Raw genomic sequence first — 21,098 nt, 5'->3', positions numbered from 1 at the left:
GGGATGCTTATATTGTTTCGATTGTTCCTTGCTCTCAGGGTGATAATTATGAATGATTAAAGTCTCATAGTCACTACTCTTTCCAGGCAATTTGAAGGGTTACCCTCAAAGACTGCCGAGTCGAAGCTGGGGGTCATGCATTTTAGCTGCAGAAGTTTGATTACAGCTCGATACTCAGGTTAGTCCATTTTGCGTGAGACACCTGATACAGAAAAGTTACCAACAGGTAAGACTCGATATTGCTATGACCAAAAATTCGGTGGCAGGCCACCCCGGCGCCGGGAAGGATTAAGAAAAGAGACAAATTTTACGACCCAAATTTTTCACATTTCTCAATCCTTATGATAGGCTCAAAGATTTTCAGTCGCCCCCTCGTATCATTTCTTTGGGAAAAGCATAATACAAAATAATACAAAGTAAACAATATACAATCAGTTCAAATATTTGGCACAAAAGGAGAGAAAACAAATGTTGTGACAAGAACATAAATAAGGCACAAACACTTATCATTGTCATTATTATTATCATTATTATTATTATTATTGTGGACCATAAAAATCAAGTGTATCAAGTGCACATAGCGTTATCAGATTAATTAGACGTGATGATATAATGTGCTTATTCATTTTCCATCTTAAAGTAGTCCGTATTTTTTATTCATTTTGTTCATTTACACCAGCCTGCTATACCATCAATATCATTTGTTAATTCTTGTGTTGAACACACTGAAGAAGGTGCAAGATTCATGGAGTATATGTCAGGTCTGTTCCGATCTTCAAAAATCCCTGTAAACGACAAGGATAAGGAAAATAGTTGATACAATGTGGACAAGTATCGTATATTGAAATGGGGGATGAAAGAATGTTGGAAGATTTGTGATTATGGTAAAAACAGAAAAATTGGAAAACATTTAAGTAAAATAGGAATACAAGTATTTCACATATCCGTGTCATTTTGTGATTTACTATATACTATGCCGTTGCTATACGTCTAACATGTCGAAGTATTTTGTGGTTGCCTATATATAGTTGCGCGTTTTTTTTTTTTTTAGATATTCGAAGGTTTGTGACGATCAAGGGGCCCATTTCATAGAAAAAATACAATTATGGTAATTTCGTCATTATTGTAATTGCCATGGAATCATGCCAATGGTAGTTGCCAAAATAGCAAATTATTTCTTCATGAATCGGGCCCTGATGTATTCTACATGTATTTGTTCGTATTGACATTCGACTTGACAAATAAAATATGAAATTGAATATGAAAAATTGAACAGAAAATTAATTTTAAAAAACACGACGCTTTGATGAACCAACGTAGTTTGGTGTAAGGAATTCTGATTTAGTTTATATACGCCCCTCGCTTTGGATACCCCCGTGCCCTATTTAAAATATTTGTTTCCTTACCTCCCCTAGGGAGACGACGGGCTTGGTAAAGTTGAATCCTTCCAATTGAGGTAGAGGGACACCAACAGCACCAAGCTCTTGAAATAAAATGAAATTGAAATGTCATTATTTGAATATTAAGGCAATGAGGTGGAGTAGTTAAAATCGAAATAAATATATGAATACAAATAAATGAATGTAGTATATGTAGAAGGGCAGTGAAAATTAATATGAAAAATATAATAATCCATGTATACATTTACATATTTTAAAAAAAATCTACGTAGCATGATTTTAAGTCACATTCAGAGACCTATGTGTTTAAAGTAATGTTTTGAATCTTAAAAACTTGCATCGTCTATGCGTCGCGGAGGTGCGATTTCAAGTGTTTTTCCAATTACGTTTTCTTACTTGCCCGTTCAATTCCAACTTTTTCTCGCTCAATACATTTGTTAAGTTTTATTGTCGAAGAGATGGTGAAAGACAATGAAATATGGGGGGAGTAGTTGAACTATTTTAAGTAATAAATAGAAAAAAATAGGTGAAAAATCAAAAGTTATCGTTAAAAAAGTGCAATCAGGCAATGAAAAATGCAAATTGAACATGATAAAGTTGAATACAAATCAATAAACCAGTAACTAAGTAAAAGTCAATTAATAAATAAACAACAGAGTACACATGAAACACGGCCAATATTTTTCGTCTTCGACAGTCTATAAGATCAAGAAAAGAAGTCGTTAATCGAAATCAAATATATTACACTCTGAAAAAGCCCTGGGAATAAAATAATATACGACATGTGGGTAATTTTTTCACATATAATCATGGGTTTGGGTATCATCTATCCAATAAAAGTAAAAGTTTTCACAGAATGTTACTGGAGTGAGCATTGTCCATTGTTGTAAAGCTCGCAGAAATCTGCGCAGAAATGATCGTTTTCACGCTGTGTCAAAGGAAAAGGACGAAATCAAACATGTCAAACTCACCCTCCGAAACATTTCTCATACATTTTCCTTGCACTTTTAGTCAGTTTAAATAAAACGGATACATTCAAGTATTTTGTAACAATTTTGCCACCCAATTGAAATTTCAGCACTTAGTAAGCACAACCTTTACCCTTTTTGAGCCATCTGGATCTGATTCTGAGGACATAACTTAATCTGAACAAAAGTTTATATCAGACATCTCCAGCATTTCTTCATCATTGAAAGTTTTTATCATTGAAAGTTGTTTACATTTCATTTTTAATTTAATACTTGTTTCAACAAACTTTTCCCAAGCTTGACAATGATTAACAAAATGAAAATCAAGTCTAAGCCATTTCTTGTAAATCACAGCTCATTGTAAATCAAATATCGTCACGATGGCCTCGGTGTGTGGGGGAGTGGGTGGGGCGCAATGCACTCGTCGAATTGTTTTGGGCAAGGAAACAAGTCAAAAAAAAGGTTAAAGATAATCTTCAAATCAATTTTACTAGCTAAATTCCATGTGTTCTTGATGATTAAGGTCTACTTTCATTCGCCTAACTATTTCAAAGTTCTGTGCAAATCTTTTTTTCACTCACTTTTCAAAAGTAAGCGATGCTCACTCAAGCGGAAATATTTTTCGACAGTTTATGACAAATGCTTAAATGGATCTGTACCAATGTTAAAATGTGAAAAATGTATTATTTTACAGGATTTTTTCTCAGTGTAAACTTTATTTTGATACGCCATGTATATTGTGTTTGCTACTTACGGTTGAGCTTAGGAACAAGTTCAGCCTTGATAGCGGTGTTAACAGCCAACTGAAGAGCTGATGTCTGAGACATTGTGAAGAAAAAAAAGAGAAGTGTTTAATTTGAATTTCGACCAATTGACATTAACGAGCGTGCAATCATGGTTAAGGAATTGTTTACATCTATAGGACAGTTAACAAGATGATAGAATTGAATGACAATATACAGCTATAGGTATCAATTTTTAATTTGAACTAAAAAACGCAAAATTCACTTTAGCAATGTTGCAAAATTTGTAGCAACTACATTGTAATGTACTAAAGGAATTTACAGGATTCTACAATTTCGAAACATTACAAAAAATCACGGCCAGCAGAGAGCAATCCTGAACATTTGCTGTAATGCATGGTATGTATGAAGAACTCAAATTGTCAATTAGTTTTCCATGACTAATACATTAAATGTTTATCCTTTTTTAAACGAAAACATTCCAATTTTGTGTGAAATATTGCATCGAAATATAATTATTGTACTTACGAAAAATGGGCCCACCGCTGAATGCACCGCTTTCATTGTAGTACTGCAACATAAAAGGGACGGGTAAATATTATTCATCTGATGTAGCCTGTAATGTCATGTATTTTGGGGGAACTATATATATAAGCGCAAAGAATTTATTGTTACAATACAGAAGAGTATGCGTGACCCGATATTTTCGTGGAAACATCCAACACGGTTTGCGAGAGGTCCGGAGGGTTGACATTTGGGAAAAAATACCTCTAAAATTTATGAATGTATGAAAATATTCCGTGGCCAAACCTATTTAATACAAAATCTCGATTTTTTTGTATAGATTTTGACAAATATCCAGAAAAATATATATGATATTTCAATCTTTAATCTTTACCTATCTTACCATTTTCTCCCATTTTCCCCCTGGTCAGGAAACTTAGGGGGGGGGGAGGGGGGGGGGCATGGTCTCAAGCACCGCCCCCATCTATTCGTCAGTAATGGTGATGAATGTAGAATGTCAACAACTCAATCAGCAGATTCAGGATTGTGACAATTTTGATCATTTAACCAATGAAACGGTTAAACAGTTCTGAAACGATTTCGGGGAATAATAAAATAAGCTTGTTTTTGTGCCGTTTTTCATTTATTTGGGCAAGTTTCATTACCTAAACGACGATATGTTCCAGGTTATGTTGTTGGATGTAAAGTTCACAGTAACCTTGGATGATATGGTCTGAAAGAAAAAAAATTATGCTTCAAAGATTAGGTTCATCCCGTCGTTAATTTGATTAACAAAAAAAAATATAAAAATCGAAACTTATCAATCAAAAATTGGCAAAATCCATCAATCCATCAGTTTCCGAAGTCTTAAATTTTAAAATTTTGTGAGCAGCTCCTCCATTGTGATATCATTTCTATGGCTATATACCATTTTATCAGAAATTTGAAAACGATTTGACCCGTGCATTATTAGCATATCGTCAGACATAAAAAAGAAATATGATTCAATCATGAACCATCAAATTGATATGATTTATGGGATTCATATTACAATGGTGGGGGCAAGTGCTTAATGGGAATCACAAATATGAAATTTTGAAATTAATTACTCTGTTACACGTTGATGGATGGGTTTCTTTCCAAACATTCTGGAAAATTTTTCTTCATTTTCCTTCTTTTTTACATCAATGTGAGACGGTAGACTTTTAACGGATCCAAGTATAGTGGATGGTTCTTTTAGTTTGGATAAACGGTCAACTGTCAAAATCGAACACAAAAAAATAACAGGCAAAAGGGTTTAATTATTAAAGTAGCCTTTATTTAAATTGCACGAATTATGAATCAGGCAATGATTGCGTTGTAGCGAAAGAGGTCAATGAGAAACATTATTTCTAAACAAGAATTTCGCACTTACCACGCTGAGTGTGAACAGGTACGCCAGTGTCTTATTGGGCAAGATTGCGTACGGGGTGAAGTCCCCGACCAAGACAGCTTGAACCCCGGTAGAGGCTACTTTGACCACTGGAGCCTTGGTGCTGTTCACATTGATCTGCATAGCCATGTTTGGATACATCTTGTTAATCTAGGAAATAATTAAAGATAGATTTTTACATTCATAAATCATAGTGAACAGAGACTGAAATGATAATGATACAGTTAGTAATAATTTACCATTTTTGTATGGTTTTGATGTATTTTCAAAGTCTTGATTTTCATAGTTTTACTATTTTCGTATTGTCGAAAAATTGGTTTATTTATCTTGTTCACTTGTCACTTTTTCAGGGCACTTGCCCGATTTCAATTTCTAGATCTGCTTATAGGTAATCGTATCATAAACATGATAAAGTCGTACGATTTTTCAGTCGGCTTTCCTTCGCTATATCGAGTTCATACATCAACATGATCAAACAAAATCGAAATACATATTATGTAAATGACCGAGAAGATATATAGAAAAGATGACCGAAAATTAGCGTTGCATGTTTAGGCAGCACTCCCAAGTATTCTGGAAGATGTGTAAAATGTAAAAAAAAAATTATTTCGTAGTGATTTTTTTTGTTATATGAATTTACTTCAGCACCTGCACTCTAAAAATCGTTCCCAGGGCCCTGCCTGAGCCCTGTATTGATGTACCCCTCCCCGGCCCCCTTGAGCCCATTACCTGTGGGATGAGAAGATCAAGAGCAAAGTTTGATGTGTTCAGCAGATACTTCTCCTCGGCAGGGACCTGAATGAAGACAAAACGGTAAAAGTTGCCTGTCTAAAATATATCAATCGATGACAAAACGACTCCATCATTCATCCTGAGAATTGTAGAGTTATTCAATTTGAATAGTTTTCTTTTTGATGCTATGATTAAAATTCAGATATAGGCTTGAATGGCGATCCGCAGTGCCCTGTTACAAATAGATAAATTTTTCTTTCACCTCATGCGATTCTGTTGTTATATCATTGCACTTAAAACTTTTTCGCATTTTTGATAACTCTTGTACGACCATATATACGTACGAGGGGTGTTAAAAAGTAATCAATTAGCAAATATCAACTATGAGCCTTGTAACGTGTTTAAAGTTGAGAAAGAGAAAAGTGCATGGCGTAATGTTCCAAACAAGTTGAGGGGGCTAAATAATATGGTGTATCAGGCAAATTTTATTAAAAAGTTGAGAGCGAGAAAAGAAATTCGACATTTTTTAAATCCAATTTTATGATAGATTTGACATTATATTAAGAAAATAATATTATATTTCACCCTTCTCTCTTTCCTAGTCTCTTTTTTTTCTTGGTCGTGATTTTTCTTTTTTTTGTGAGGGGGGGAAGTGCGCCAAGGCTTAATAGACATAAAGTATCATACACCTCGCCATAACGATCTTTTCCCACTTGTGTTAGCTTACGTTGTCTGGGGTCACGTTATACTGAAGAAAACCGATGTTCTGAAGCACATAACCGGCAGAGTTAGGCAGATATTCGGTTATCCAGATGAACACCATGCGAGAAACATCCGAATCTGGTGGAATCTGAGGAACCGGTAGAGGGCATTCGGTCTTGTTTCCTAGTGGATACACTTCACCCTGGAAGAGGAATTATTATCAGGCAGCTAGTTTGAGGTATCTAATAACAATCATTTTAGCAATTTCGGATATGACTACCTAAAATGCACTCATTCGGCGGATGGTGTACTCTAGGCTACTAATCACCGGACCAGAAACGTAAACATTTTAATAGCCAACATTTCTTAAGAGGTATAAAGTGCCACAGAGAAACGTACATTTTAAATAGATTTGACGTATCATTCATGAAAATAACATCTTATTTCCCCTTTTGCTTATCCCCTTTCTCCCCCTCTCTCCTTCTTCTTTAGTTGATTGTGGAACTTTGTAAAGAACCAACTGTGTGACACTCATATACGATTATGATACATAATGATAATGTCAAACGTCAGTATCGAATATGGCCTAGTGATGAGAAGCTCTTTTCTTGCGTATTCACAATCGGAAAAAATATTAATGGTCATCTATTCCATCAAAGAAAAGATGAAACAGATGAGCTGTCGATCTTATTTCGAATGGGTCGTATGGTCCAATGGTTAGAGTATTGGACTCGTAACCGCAAGGTTGTGAGCTCGAATCCCCACTCTGCCATTGTCTCCTCATTGGTAAAAAGGCCCAAGGCCCTCTGTCGTCTAGGTCAGCAACTCTGACTGATTAACCTAGACGTAAAATGTTTCCTAGGTAATTAGTTATATACCAGCTTGCCTTTTACCAGCATAATGCTGCCCTGCCGAGTTCATACGGGAGTTACCATAAACAGAAAGCACAATACCTTGTGAGCTGTATTGATAGATCCGTTGAAGGAAGGACTTTCTACCAATGAGTAGTCAATCTCGATGATATCTTCTACAGGAGCAATCACTGGCACAAAAAAAAATAAAGGAGGGAAGTAAATAAGTGTAGATGGCTATATTCAAATAGAGAGAAGTTAAGAGTGGAAGAGGGGGAGGGGAGGGGCTTAGGGGTTGATCGTAATCAGCACCTTGCCCCCTTGATGAGGTTAGGATCTACACTAAAGTGAAAACAGTGATTGCAATATTACATTGGAAAATAAGAGATTAACACCATTAAAGAGTTCTTTCTTTTCCAAACAGATGGCTTACGGACTGGTCCTATAAAAAGTTGTTTGATTGAATAAAATTTATTCTTGCAATGGATTACAGTCATGACGGAGAAACAAGTAACTATACCGGGTGTATACAATCCTTTAAACTAATTTATTAAATAAATATTGAACCTTTTCGACGCATAATATTATATCATATAAGCATTGACTGATTAGGTTTCAAGAACCACTCATCTATACCTCCCCCCCAAAAAAAAAACCCTAAAGCAAAACAAACTATTATGCTAAATTGCAATTAATTAATTTCCATGCTACATTATTGCTGATACCAATAAAAATAAATGATAACATTCAAAATAGTAATTGTAATTATTAGAATAATAATAACCTCGCCAGTTGTCTGTGATCTGTTTTAGTGTTTAAATTCTCTCATAAAAATTTGTGTGAAAAGAAGAGAGAAAATATCAATAATATTAAATCAATAATAAGAAAGCATTGCGATGAAGTATACAGTGCATATCCATTTGCGTGATTTTTGCACTATTTTTATATTCGTATTCAGTGATCCATGCATGGTCAAAGAAACACATAAGGTTATCATAAAAATGCTATAGTTTTTTTTATGTTTCAACTGATGTAATTTCATTCATTTGGCATTTATTCAAAATCTTATCTTATGAAGATATGAACGTTGGATTTTATTTCCCTGTTTTCATACACCCTGTATGCCAATAGTGATATATAAGGTTTTGGTTGTGACCTATTTTCACAAACATTTAAGCATGACTACAAATCGGATAAAAATTTAAAATCGTTCTATAACGTATCGCCACATTGGCCACATCATGCGAGTAGGACATGCGTTAATCAATATGAAAGGCGATATGCGCGTTTAAGTGCATTGGTTCCTTAGCATGATTTTCAATCATACTTTAATCTTTTTTAAAGAAACAGATAATATCGCATGGATCTTGGAAACACTTACCTTGCAATGTTTTAAGTTCGTCTTCCAAACTGCCATTCACCTCATCAACAACTGTACTACAGATCTGAGTAAGAAAATCAACAATATCCGAGCTAACAACAACGTTCTTTTTCCATGCCAACTAACCGATGATTAACAGACTGAGTCTGCATGGAACTGGAACCCAAACTACCAACTTTAAAAAAAAATTATTGCAATTTTGCCTTTTTGATTCTGAAGCTGACGCTATTTGTCAAATCTGAAAATACGATAATAAGCATCGGAAACCGATGTCGCTACTATCACATTGCTGTTTTGTTCATGCAGCAATACAATCCAAAAATTTAAACAAGCTATAGGGTAATATTCAAGTTTACAGTACAAAATTGTTAGTCTTTATTAATTTGTTCAAAGAAAATGAGGCTATATATAGGCTACATACCTGACTATTCAAAGAATCTTTGATGGCGTTTCCGATGTCATGATCAAATAGGTTGTATAGCCAGCTGGTAAGGTCAATGTTTAGGAGAAATATATTTTAAAAAATTCTGGCGCAATAAAACAATCTCTGAGATGATAATATAAAATAAGATATAGCACGAGACTGCGAATGAGAGAAATAATTATAACAGAAGTCTTGGATATCTCTCATATGTTCATTGTATGAGAGAATGAGGAAGGTGTGTAGGTGTGGGTGTGCCTGTATGGGTGTGCACATGCCGTATATTAATCAGGGACGTTATAGTTTGTCACCCCATTATCACACCGGTGATGTTTCTGAATCGGGCTCGGTCTCTTGGAGTTTTTTGTTAGCCTATAAAATGGCTGCAAATTTAAAGGGGAATCCAGCCTTGGCCATAAAATGTTATGTTGGGAAGGAGAAAAATAAATTAAACAGAATGGTGAAAGTTTGAAAGAAATCGGACAAGCAATGAGAAAGTTATAGCTGCTTTAAAATTGAGATCACTAATACTATGTAGATTTCAAATTGGCAACTGTGTAAGTAAATTATGACAAGGGGCAAGGACAACTTTCCCATAGGCCATGTACTTTATTATCAGGGATTTGTGGTTTTCTCCTAAGTACCCATTCCCCTGGGGCAGTAATCTAAATATAGCCCAGGTAGTATATTGTAGTATGTCCTCATGAAAGAAAAATATAATTTGAAATAAAACTTTTGGGAAAAATGACAGTTTAGCCATAATATGTATTGGAGTACATGGAAGAGTAGTCCTTGCCTTACATCACTATGACATCCCATATGCGGCCAATTTGAAGTCTCCATGGGTATAGTGATTACCAATATTTACAACTTTTAAAAATTCATAACTTTCTTGTTGTTTGTCCAATATTGTTCAAACTTTCACTATCAACTTGTCTGATTTTTCTTTTCCTTATAAAAACAAGTTTTTATTTGGGTTGGATTCCCCTTTAAGGTTGATGGCATTCAAGTACGACCCCGGTTTAGGCCTAAACAATGTCCCAAAATGCATAATACCTATGGTATCTGTATCCACACCTGCATTTGGTTGTGGTGTGTGCGTGTGTGTGTGTGTGTGGGGGTGTGTGTTTGTTTGATTGTTTTTACCATAGAGCGGGGATAGGTAGGGGATGTATGAAGGATGACAGTAATTACTCCCTCCTTTGTAATAACCAGTGCACTCAAATACGTTTCCCTCTATAGAATCAAATTTATGCAAATATTTTTGGCGGAGAGAACGTTCTGAAATCATAAATGAGACCATCTCCACCATGCTCACTTTATGCCAAGGGACGGTTTCATATAATGTTGTTCGTACTTAACCTTCCATACGACTGAACTATGACACGTCAAACTGCATGTCCCAATCCAATTACAGCTGACATTGGCTTATGTTGAGATATAAAGTGGTTTATCATTTAGCGTTACATAATACAAAATGAAAAAAAATGCATTAATGTAGATGAAATAATTTAAAATATAACCAAAGCTGATTTTGCATTAAAAAAGGTTGGACTAGCACTTGAAAATAGGTACTTTCGTAGTCGATAGTACTTTGTGCGTAACCTTATAAGCTTTTGTGAAAAATCCCCTGTACTGGTGATGTCGAGCTATTGACGTACGCACCTGGCTCCACCGTGAAGTTTGATATCAAGCCCACCGACACTGAAAGAACAGTCTGATGCCTGAGATGAAATGCTAGGTCGACCGGTAGCATCAACTCCTGAAAAAAAATAGGAGAAAGAGAGTGGTGAATGTTGATGCGCGAGAGGGGAAGAAAGATAGACAAGAGGTATAGCAGAATGGGAAAGTGTAAAAGCATCACGATAGCTGGAGAAAGGGAGAGATAGAAAGAATATTAGATAAAGAGAGAGAGGGAAAGGAGAGAGAAATGAGAATAGAAGAGAAGAGAAGAGAGAGAGGGGGGGGGGGGGGGGGGGGGCGGGGAGAGGGAGGGAGAGAGAATCAGAGAGAGTGGGGTGGGAATGAGTGAGGGGACAGGAGGAATATGCCAAATTGGCATTATGGAGGTGCTAATTAGCGATAGCCTTCACATTTTCTGCCCCAATCACTGACATGGCTGATTGGCCAGGTAATTCGATTAAAGTAATTAATTGTTTTGTGTACACTTTTTTCAATCCATTATCGAGAGAATTGCCGACCATTTTCGTAGAGTCCCCGTTGTTGCTGACTGGCACGAGGAAAGTTGTACTTGCATGACATTCTAAACAAAAATATATAGGTCTTTTATAAATTCTATTACTGTGTAATTTCGTTTGATAGGATAAATGTAATGCGGAATCGGCAACTGTATCGTTCACTTATGAAGAGTCGGAGCAATGACCATGACGGTTTGAGGTCCGAAAAATTAAACGGTTTTCATCCATTTTCTTGCTGGTATCGAAATTGCTTTTCATAATGACAAATAAAAATAGATAAGTGGTTGTTTACAATATTATTCGCGTTTCATGAAGAATTTAATTATTCAACGCGTCAGTGACTTTTACCCTGAGTAATCATGCTAATGAAAACGGGTTAGAAAGAGAACCTGATCGGCTGGAATAAAATATTATATAAGACATATCGATTAATTACCCGATTGTATTCAACGTCCCTAAACCGGCAAATATAAATAGGCCTTTGAAATTAATTACTCCAATCCTATTCCAGCAGCAGAAGGCTATTTTCTGCTCTATAGCTAGCTGGTGTCCATTCATCATTGAAAAGAGATCTATGGAATTCGTAAATGACAGCTAAATCATGTGTGGATGGACGGCACTTTCGAGAAATTTTTTTAACTTTTTGTAGCACAGAACTATGGAATAGTTACAGCTTGTCATATACTACATCCGTCATGTCCGTGCGAGACGAAATGATTCACAAGAGATGCTATTGGAAGGACAACTGTTGGATCTACATGTATAGTAAGTCGGGAAAGTAGAAACGCTGCACTGAGCGCCGATTTCGGACCAATTGCAGTTTCAACTAAAACCTCCGTGATACACTCCCGCCGACGACCGAAATTGAAACAGAATGAGACGGTAATAACATTGTTGCCTATACATTCAATTCAACAGTTTTTGTAAGATGAGAGATTGCACAGCGATCATCATGACTACTCTGCTATTGATTAGAATTTATATTTTTTACGAATGATATGACATGTCTAATTATACTTCATATTAATATTACGCAATAGAAAGATTCCATGCTAGTTTGGCAGCGTCAAGAGTGGATTCCGAGTGGATAACATGACTAGGTAATTGCGATACAAGATGATGCCTCTGTGATGTCGCGTGATGACGTATGAGTTGAACATTGCTGACAGATTTTGAACTTGCCAGAGCTCAATGATCAATTATTAAAAAGGAAAATATTGTACTGAATAATTCCAATAATAAAAGCTATAGTTTTAGCGTTACTTTCAACTTAAAAATCTACTCTTTTAGATCAATAGGTCGTTATGAATTGATAGATCACACCATGACGTCACTCTCATTAAATGCTTCTCTCGTGGACGGTCTTCCGGACCACTATCGAATAATGTCGATTACTGCCTGCTTTCTGGGTATATTCATCACCGCCTGCTTCAATGTTTTAATTTTGGTCGTTTTACCACGAACGCCGAACAAATTCGGAGAAAATACCCGTCTATGTTTAGTCTGCTTGGCTGTGATCGATACACTCGGAGGGCTGGTGTGCTTCGGCACTCGTATCGTCTTCGAATTCGACCGGTCCCTTTTTTTGAACCACCGTGTAACATGCGCTGTCATCGCCGCACCATGCACAACATTCGTATCGCAATCGAACGTTCTTCTTACGGTAATTAGCATTGATCGCTATTTTGCGATTATGAAACCAATGCGATATTGGGCTATGATACCGAGGGTGCGTATCAAAATGATGATAGCGATTTCGATTGGATATGGTTTGGTGTTATCGATCGCAAGGATGTTTCATGAAATTTTCACCGATAGCTGTGATTTCGATCCGGGAGCATCGCTCTACATTGACAACCCCTCCATGCTCTTTTACATCGCGAACGTTTGTGTCGTAGGTTGTATTACAGGGTACCTAAACATCGTAGTTCTGAGGACAGCCTACAAGCAAAATAGACGGGTTGCAAATGAAAATAAAACAGAAGGAAAGCAGCAAGATATTCCAACAAGAATCGGCGGGAAACTAAAAGCGGCAATCACGAACACAGCAATGTTTGGAGCCTTTTACTTTGTATGGACTCCGTATATTGTCGGCATATTTATTGTGACGTTCTATAACAAACCGATTCCAGAGTTGGCACATTTTGTCGTTGTGTATATCGCATTTAGCAACCATTTTCTGAATGCTATGATCTATTTTTGCCTCCAAAGAGGTTTACGCCTAAACTTGAAAAGGCTTCTCAAAAGAGAGGACAATTCAGTAGTAGTAGTTACGGAAACTACAGCTTAAAAACGTGACGTTTCAGACTTCTTCTTCTCGATTTCATAAGTGATACCCGACTTCCGCCGAATCCACGGACGACCCGTATTTTCTGTTTTGATTATCTGCAAAATGGATAAACATTATATATGTATCTATCATTTTAATCTTAAAACTCACCTATCCTCAACGTTACAGTAAGTGTGATCGAATTGGCACCAGCGTCAAAACTACCAGAGTCGGAAATGTGGATACTGTTGGAGTCAGGATGAGAGAAGAGAAAATAAACCAGACTGTGAAGTTTTCCCCTAAACACCAAGACCCTCTTTCGACATCAGTATTGTTTCTGTTTCTGTTTTTTGGTATAGCTCCCGTAGGAAATCGACAGCATTTTTTTGCTGGTAAACGCAAAGCTGATATATAACAATTACCTAGGAAACATTTTACGTATAGGTTCAGTCATAGAGGCTGACCTTATAGACAACAGATATTACTCTTGGGCCTTCTTATCAAAGTGGAGACAATGGCAGAGTGGGGATTCGAACTCACAACCTTGCGATTATGAGTCTAACCACTGGATCACACGACCACGCATATTGTCCTTTACTGTTCATGTTCCGATCGCGAGAAAATTATGTGGCGAGAAAAAGGCCTGCTTTAATTCAATTCTGTTTAAACCCTCTATTGTTAGTTATCATTTTCTGAAAAATCCATTTTACCGACAAAGAAGTTTATCATGATGAAAAGACCTATCGTCAGATTAGTCATTCCAAAAGATAAGCGCTAAAGGCCGCTAAACAATATTTTAGGCATTTTTAAAATCTACTGAAGTTAATAAAAATTCATATAAAATCTAAAAATCAAAATTTTACAAATGAGAGAAAATAACGACTGGAAGGGAATTTTCTGATGCAACCATGTTGGTACGGTGTCCCGTTCCATTAGGACTCGTTATAATAATAATTACAACAATTTTTAAAACAAATTTACCATCAGCTAATCTGAGATTGAAGGATGTCATTAGCTTTTCCTTGTTATTTCTAAATTTGTTAAATGTAAATTGGTAGACAAATAAGGAACCTACACTAGCAAGCATGGGCGGAAATCTCTCCCCAAAGGTAGGGGGGCCAGGGGCTGGAAAATTTCACAAGCAAAAAAAAGAAAGGAAAAGGTTATCACCCAAACAGGGAGGTTATCTCGTCCAAAATACATGTTTTATTGCAATTTTGAATGATGTATCTCTTTCCATCTTACAAGACCAAAAAAAGTAGGGGAACATTTGATATTGTGTCCCCCAACTATTTTGAGTGGGGTGGGGGCGTCCCGCCTGGAATTTCCGCCCACGCTAGCAAGACCAGGATGACGATAACAGAGAATGTTCTAGGTACTTACAATCCATGAGTACTGTAATGCCAGTCCCCATGCACCTTAATAGATACCCCGCTCGTCTTCAGTGTTAGCCCACCAGCTGTCGGATTGGTAGTCAGAGTAGCCGAGGGGATAGAGAAAGTCGTTATGTGCATTCTGAAAATAAGGAATCAATTACCAATCACAATTACAGTTTCAAAAGTGATAATTATTAAAGTTAACATACATGCAGACTTTTTTGTGTCACTCGTTACGACCTCGCTGAAATCAGTGGCAAGTTACTATACTACTACTACTTATACTCCTACTACTTTTAATGATTGTAATGATAAAAGCTATGATAATGATGAATTGAAAAAAAATGTATTTGTAGCAAACATACTACTTACTTTGTGACGTCATAATAAATATGACCGACTTTGACGTCAGCCTTGCCGTGAATGTCAGGAATGGTAAGCTGCTGAATCTTCGTTTGTAGCATGTGAATACCGACATCTCTCACTGAAATGAAAATACACAAAATGTCATAGTTTATTTGTGAACACGGATGGTGATGCTAACATGGTTCTAAATACGCAAACCCCAAATCCTTCAACGCCATTATACTGCTCCTGATATTACACAATATAGAAACAATAATGATAAAAAATATATGCTGTTAATAATATTATAAACACATCTGAATCAGGGGCCACGGAACCGGGGGGGGGGGGGGTTCTAGCCCCCACTTTTTTTTCCAAAACCGTGTACAAAAACGTAAAAATGACCATAAAATTGTGATTTTTAGCATGGTGAGCCCCCCCCCCCCACTTTGAAAACCGTTCTGCAGCCCCTGTGAATCAACTTCACCATATGCCTATACATGACGTTGGCGCATCAATTAAAACATTTTGAGGAGCAGAAATTTATTGAATAGTCGCGATTGAACGAATTGATTTCGTTAATCTTATTTTGTTACATATTCCAACATGATATCCAGAAAATTATCGAATGTTTAATACTATTTTCCTTTTCATGCCCAAATGTGGTTGATATAGGTAAAATCGAATTTGTAGATTGTGAACAAGTTTATTGATCATTGTATTTCAGATATTTTTTTTTTCGAAAACAATTCTTTTTAGAGGATATCTCCATGTTCCACATAAATTATATTCATCAAACTGTATCATGTCTTTATGCTTAATGAGTCTATGGAATTACAAGAATAATTCGTTTGTAAGATTGATTTTTTTTCAGTTATACGTGTAACTCTATAATAAACTAACATTCTATTGGAAATGAATAACCACGAATTCTAATTTGATTTTGATTTAAAATTTGATTTTGAATTCAATAATGCGTTATTATAATGCAATTTATCGTCTTTATAGCACTCGGACCTGGGTCCAACCCCAATCGAAGCGTAACATCCTTCAGTTGGAAGAAGTTCATATATATTTTCCATTTCCATTTTTAATCATGTATTTCTCTATAATCATGATAATTGTATTTTGATTCTTATGTTTATACCTGTTGATGTAATGATTTTTTTTATATTGAATTGAATAAGATAAAATCAAATTGAATTGAAGAAACAATTGTCACCCTCATGTACCCGTGGCGATGTTAAATTCAATTTTGTTGGTCCAGTAATTTGAGCGTTCCTAAAGGAGTGGATTGATGTCAACAAACCAAAATATGTTTACAAACTAAGATATATCCTTCTGTCATGAACGTGTATCAAGCGCTGAAATTGAACATCATTATCTTACATGTCTTAGGCGCATCAATACAGTGATGGAATAAGCCCCCCCCCAAAAAAAAAAAAAAAAATGTGACCAGACATTGGTTATGGGCAAAAATTGTGAACCTTTTTTACATACACACACAAAAAAAATTGTGACACAGGTTGGCACAATAATTATATAATATTATTATATTCCACCCGTTTTCAATATATTCCTTTTTTTATCGTGGACGCTCTGCGAGTCCTTGGGCTCAAGCCCCCCCCCCCTCCACCCATCCCCCGTTACACGTTAAGTGCCGACATTTACAACAGTTATCGTTGCTTGACTTCGCTCTGAATATGAAATAAAATGCTACACGAATTGCGAAATATGAATTAATTGGGATAAAAATAAAGAAGAAGTTTAGCGTGAATAATTCACCTATTCAATACCAATTCTTTTGCCCATGTGCGTTCTGATATTTGGCCAATTATGGGCATCAGAATGTTTATCCAATTGCAGTCATCATTACCTACGTGCATTGGTCTGTTGAGTGCGAATTCGTCTGGGATTTCCCTTTAAAATGCTACCCAGTGGGGCATGAAGATTATTCAAGAGGGGAATTCCCCGTTTAGGAAATCAAACAAAAGAAAGTAAATAGAATATCTGAACAAAATGAAGTCATGGTAAACCCTGCGAACAATAATGTTCAATAATGTCATGCGCATACTTATTTTGTATTCAATGTTTTGCATTATTTTGTCACTAACTTCAATTCTTTTAAATCACACAAAATAAAATACATGTAGCATATTCTATTCTTAACATAGAAAAGTAGACACATCTATACCCCCATAAAATACAGTCTTTTTTAACTAAACTTTCCCATTGTTTCACTTTGGAAGTATTAACATGCACAATATTTGACTTTTTATTAACTCTTCATATCTAGTAAATCATATTTACGCTTATAAATCGATAAGGAAATCTCGACTATTGGAACACAGATCAAGTTTAATTTCTTATTCGTCATGTTCTTGTTTTCCTCTTCTGCATGTGGGGGGGGGGGGTATTGGAAGAAAAAGCTGGGAGAATTGTTAAACGATGTCTCTCATTGATTTTGATTAGGATCATAATTATGATTAAATATATTTAAAAAATAACGTTTGGTCGGTTAACATTGATAAATACAGCAATATTAGGAAAATACGAATTTTGTACTCAAATCTGTGTTCTTAATTCTTACCAATATAAAAGATTTTTGTTGAATTTGTCTCACAATAGAAATATAATGTTTGACTTGTTCTGTTTGCGATTTTATAACAGGGATCCAAAGCTCAAATAATCATATTGGATAGATGTTTCTGTGATTCACCCTCGTATTTCGTATTAGCAAAGAATTATTTTTGTTTACTTCCCCTTTATATCCAAAAACACAAATTCAATCTTAGTTGCAATGTATTTTTGTATGTGTTTCCTGCCGAATTTCCCCACAGGGTAAACATGACCATCTTTCGTGTTTTCGTTTGATTTATTTACATACTTCAAAATTCACATAACACGAAACCTGTAACAAATACTCAACAAATTAAAGGAAAAAACTGGAATCCGTATTAATGAGACATTAATACACGGGTCAAAATGAAAGAAGACGTTGGTCAAAGACCATTATTGGAACAAATCAATACAAATGAGAATGATATAGATGTAAGAATTGCCTCTGTGTAAACAAGCTATACCACACAGTTTGTTATCATACCACACAGTTTGTTATCATGAAATGCTTGTCAAGTACCACGACAGTAGGACAATAACAGATTTATTTTATTTTCAATTATCACGGATACATTATACAACGTTAACTTAATTGTGATGTTTGGGACTGTTACAGGGATCGAGGGTGGCGCTTTGAATCTTCCTTCTTCTTGCTCTCCTCCCTTCCCCTTATCTCTGGTTCTTCGTTGTTTAAAAAGTCACAAAGGGGCTCGTCGGACCCATGCCTCCATTTAGCTTTTGTGTCTTTAATGCTGGGTGCAAGACAAGCCATGATAAATGGTATTAGCCCTATCATTATTATGCAATCAAAATGCATCCCATAGAAACCTTTGGTCCGTCTCTTGACTTGATTTTTCATAACCTAATGTCCGTCTCTCTATTAGCGTAATTATAATATCGTTAATCATGCCCTGGTTTTAAAGATCATCATCAATACAACAAAAATACAAAGGACATACTTGACATATGCCTATATAAGAGACTATGCAATCACAAAGAAATTAACGCACTGGTATTTCCAGTTTACTGTCGACTATAATGAGAATATTAATGGTAATCAAACTCACGAAAGTCAAGGCCGTTTTGCGAAATCCTCGCCTTGAACCCCGGCTCCCTGTTCGAGGGCCATCCATCCAACCGCCATTTGTAAGGTCCAACATTTCGGTACACATTCCTGTTAGCAGACGATCCCGAAATACAGCACACCGCTATAACTCCCAACAACATCAAAGACATGAAAGATATCAATTTTGCACGGAACATGGTGCATTTGAGTCCTGTTTACAACATGCGCTGAGTACCAAATGATCACGAAGTTTGTTGACTTTGCGACTTTATGATTTCAGAGCTATAGCTTATGAGGAAGTAGTGAGCGACAAAATCGAAGTAAGCGTCAAATTTCAAAAGGCGTGTGCCAACTTTTGTTTACATCCGCGTTTGTACTCCAGATCTGTGTTTTCTCTATATAATTAGTTTTTTCGCTCATCCTCTCTCCCTTTCTGCTCCCTCCCTCGCTCTCCCTCACATGTCCCCCCCTTTTTTCTCATTCTCCCCCTCTCACGAAATAATTATGTTCCCCTCCCCGGATTTCATTCTCGCTTTCTCCACTTTTATTACTATTTCTCCTTCCTCTTCTTTTCCCCGTCAACCCTCTCTTCCCTCTTCTGATTGTCCATCTCGAGAAAGGGAAAATGCATATTTGCTGTGTTGGGGGGCTTTTTCAACGGAACATTGCGTAAAATTTATAAAATAAAGGGAATCTCTTTACCCAACCAACATGCATGTTTCCATTTTACCCAATATTGGGTAAACCTTTTTTAGAGTGTTCCCTTCTCTTAGTCCTTTTTAATTTTTTTTTTTTGGGGGGGGTTATTTATTGTTAAGTGATGTACGTTTGCAGGCTTATCCCGACACAAGCCCCTGTTTTCTGGGTTTTTACGCCTTCTTGCACAATTCACATGCGTATTTACATTAAAATGTGTATATTTTATATGAAATTGGATGAAATGTCAATCGGAAGAAAATACATGTTTAACCGAAATGAATTGAATAGATTCTAAGCCAGTCCCGGAGACATTTTTTTAATGAGGAAGGGTCATTCGAATCTATCGAAAGTCAAATAAACGCTATAAGTCAAATAAACGCTTTTCTCCAACAAAACTCTTGAAGTATAAATATGATTGAATGTTGAATGAATCTTGTGACTTCAGTTCCGTATGTGTTTTTTTTTTTTCATGAGGGGAGGATCAAATAAAATCGAAAGTTAAATAGAAACTAAAAATCAAACTATAATCTACAACGAAACTCTGGAAATGTAAACATCGATGAATTTTGAATAAATCTTGTGACTTCCCTTTTAAAACCAGCATGACGGAATCAATAGACAGGATACAAATCATAAATCATAATCCTTTTTAAGAGCCATCATAATACCTCTTACAATCGTCTATTTAGGATACATATAATAAAATGTTACTGCCTCTAATCTAATCAGAAAAGTAATTTTACACAAAGATATTAAATTTAGATTTGATGACATTTTTTTTCTAATGTAGCTTTCTATTTTTTTCATTCTGTGTGCGATATTTGAAAATTAAGCTTAAATATCCAAGGTTATCACACACTACTTCTTAGAGTAAAAGATGGACGCCATGTTGATTTCAATAAGAGCAAAACATATAAGAGAAACAAATATGTGAAAGGTTTGATAATTGTAGCACGGGACCGTTTTGGGTGGGGGAGGATATTTTAACTTCACAATAACAGAACAGTGCAGCGGAAGGGTTTTTTAAACAAAGAATCCCCACCCTGTCCGTCTACAGAGGTAGAACTTACATAAAACACTATTAGGTTGTAATTATTTTACTCTGTAATAATCACACATCACATAATCAAACACCATCAATCAACAACATTCACACTATGCTATTAATCTATGTAAATATTAATACTCAATAAAATAATCTGTCAAACAACTACTGATATATTAAGACTAACATAATGACAATGAGGGTCTCAGTGCAGAAATAAATAAGATGTGGAAGCTGTGAGAATTACCTGAGAATTAGGAAAATAGAGAAATTATTGAAAAGTGATGTCTGGAGGAAGATGGTCTCTCCATCTCAAAAGTTGTGAAGAGGATGCCTCCAAAAGCTCT

The 21,098-nt window shown here is 35.9% G+C and overlaps 1 protein-coding gene across 1 annotated transcript; it reads right to left on the bottom strand.

Moving 5' to 3' along the window:
- Positions 1-24: 24 nt before the first annotated feature.
- On the bottom strand, positions 25-19,317 carry LOC121407190 (bactericidal permeability-increasing protein-like). The gene is made up of 16 exons (XM_041598144.1): positions 19,009-19,317; positions 15,350-15,461; positions 14,985-15,116; positions 13,773-13,846; positions 10,800-10,896; positions 9,135-9,198; positions 8,714-8,777; positions 7,435-7,523; positions 6,507-6,683; positions 5,777-5,842; positions 5,030-5,197; positions 4,281-4,348; positions 3,640-3,682; positions 3,123-3,186; positions 1,407-1,483; positions 25-785 (listed from the first exon to the last, which is right to left on the bottom strand). Exons 1-16 carry the CDS (start codon positions 19,202-19,204, stop codon positions 744-746), a joined length of 1,533 nt encoding a protein of 510 aa, XP_041454078.1. The 5' UTR covers positions 19,205-19,317; the 3' UTR covers positions 25-743.
- Positions 19,318-21,098: the final 1,781 nt, after the last annotated feature.

Source organism: Lytechinus variegatus, chromosome 2 (genome assembly GCF_018143015.1).
Source record: "Lytechinus variegatus isolate NC3 chromosome 2, Lvar_3.0, whole genome shotgun sequence".
Taxonomy (NCBI): domain Eukaryota; kingdom Metazoa; phylum Echinodermata; class Echinoidea; order Temnopleuroida; family Toxopneustidae; genus Lytechinus; species Lytechinus variegatus.
This window is presented reverse-complemented; position numbering and strand designations above follow the sequence as displayed.

What these genes read in the sequence shown, in the direction of transcription:
- LOC121407190 (XM_041598144.1), bottom strand. Translation starts at nt 19,204, where the DNA reads ATGTTCCGTGCAAAATTGATATCTTTCATGTCTTTGATGTTGTTGGGA. An exon ending in AAGATTCTTTGAATAGTCAG is followed by an intron (nt 8,778 to 9,134) that starts GTATGTAGCCTA and finishes TTTCTTACTCAG; the next exon opens with ATCTGTAGTACAGTTGTTGA. An exon ending in CTATCAATACAGCTCACAAG is followed by an intron (nt 6,684 to 7,434) that starts GTATTGTGCTTT and finishes TTCCTCTTCCAG; the next exon opens with GGTGAAGTGTATCCACTAGG.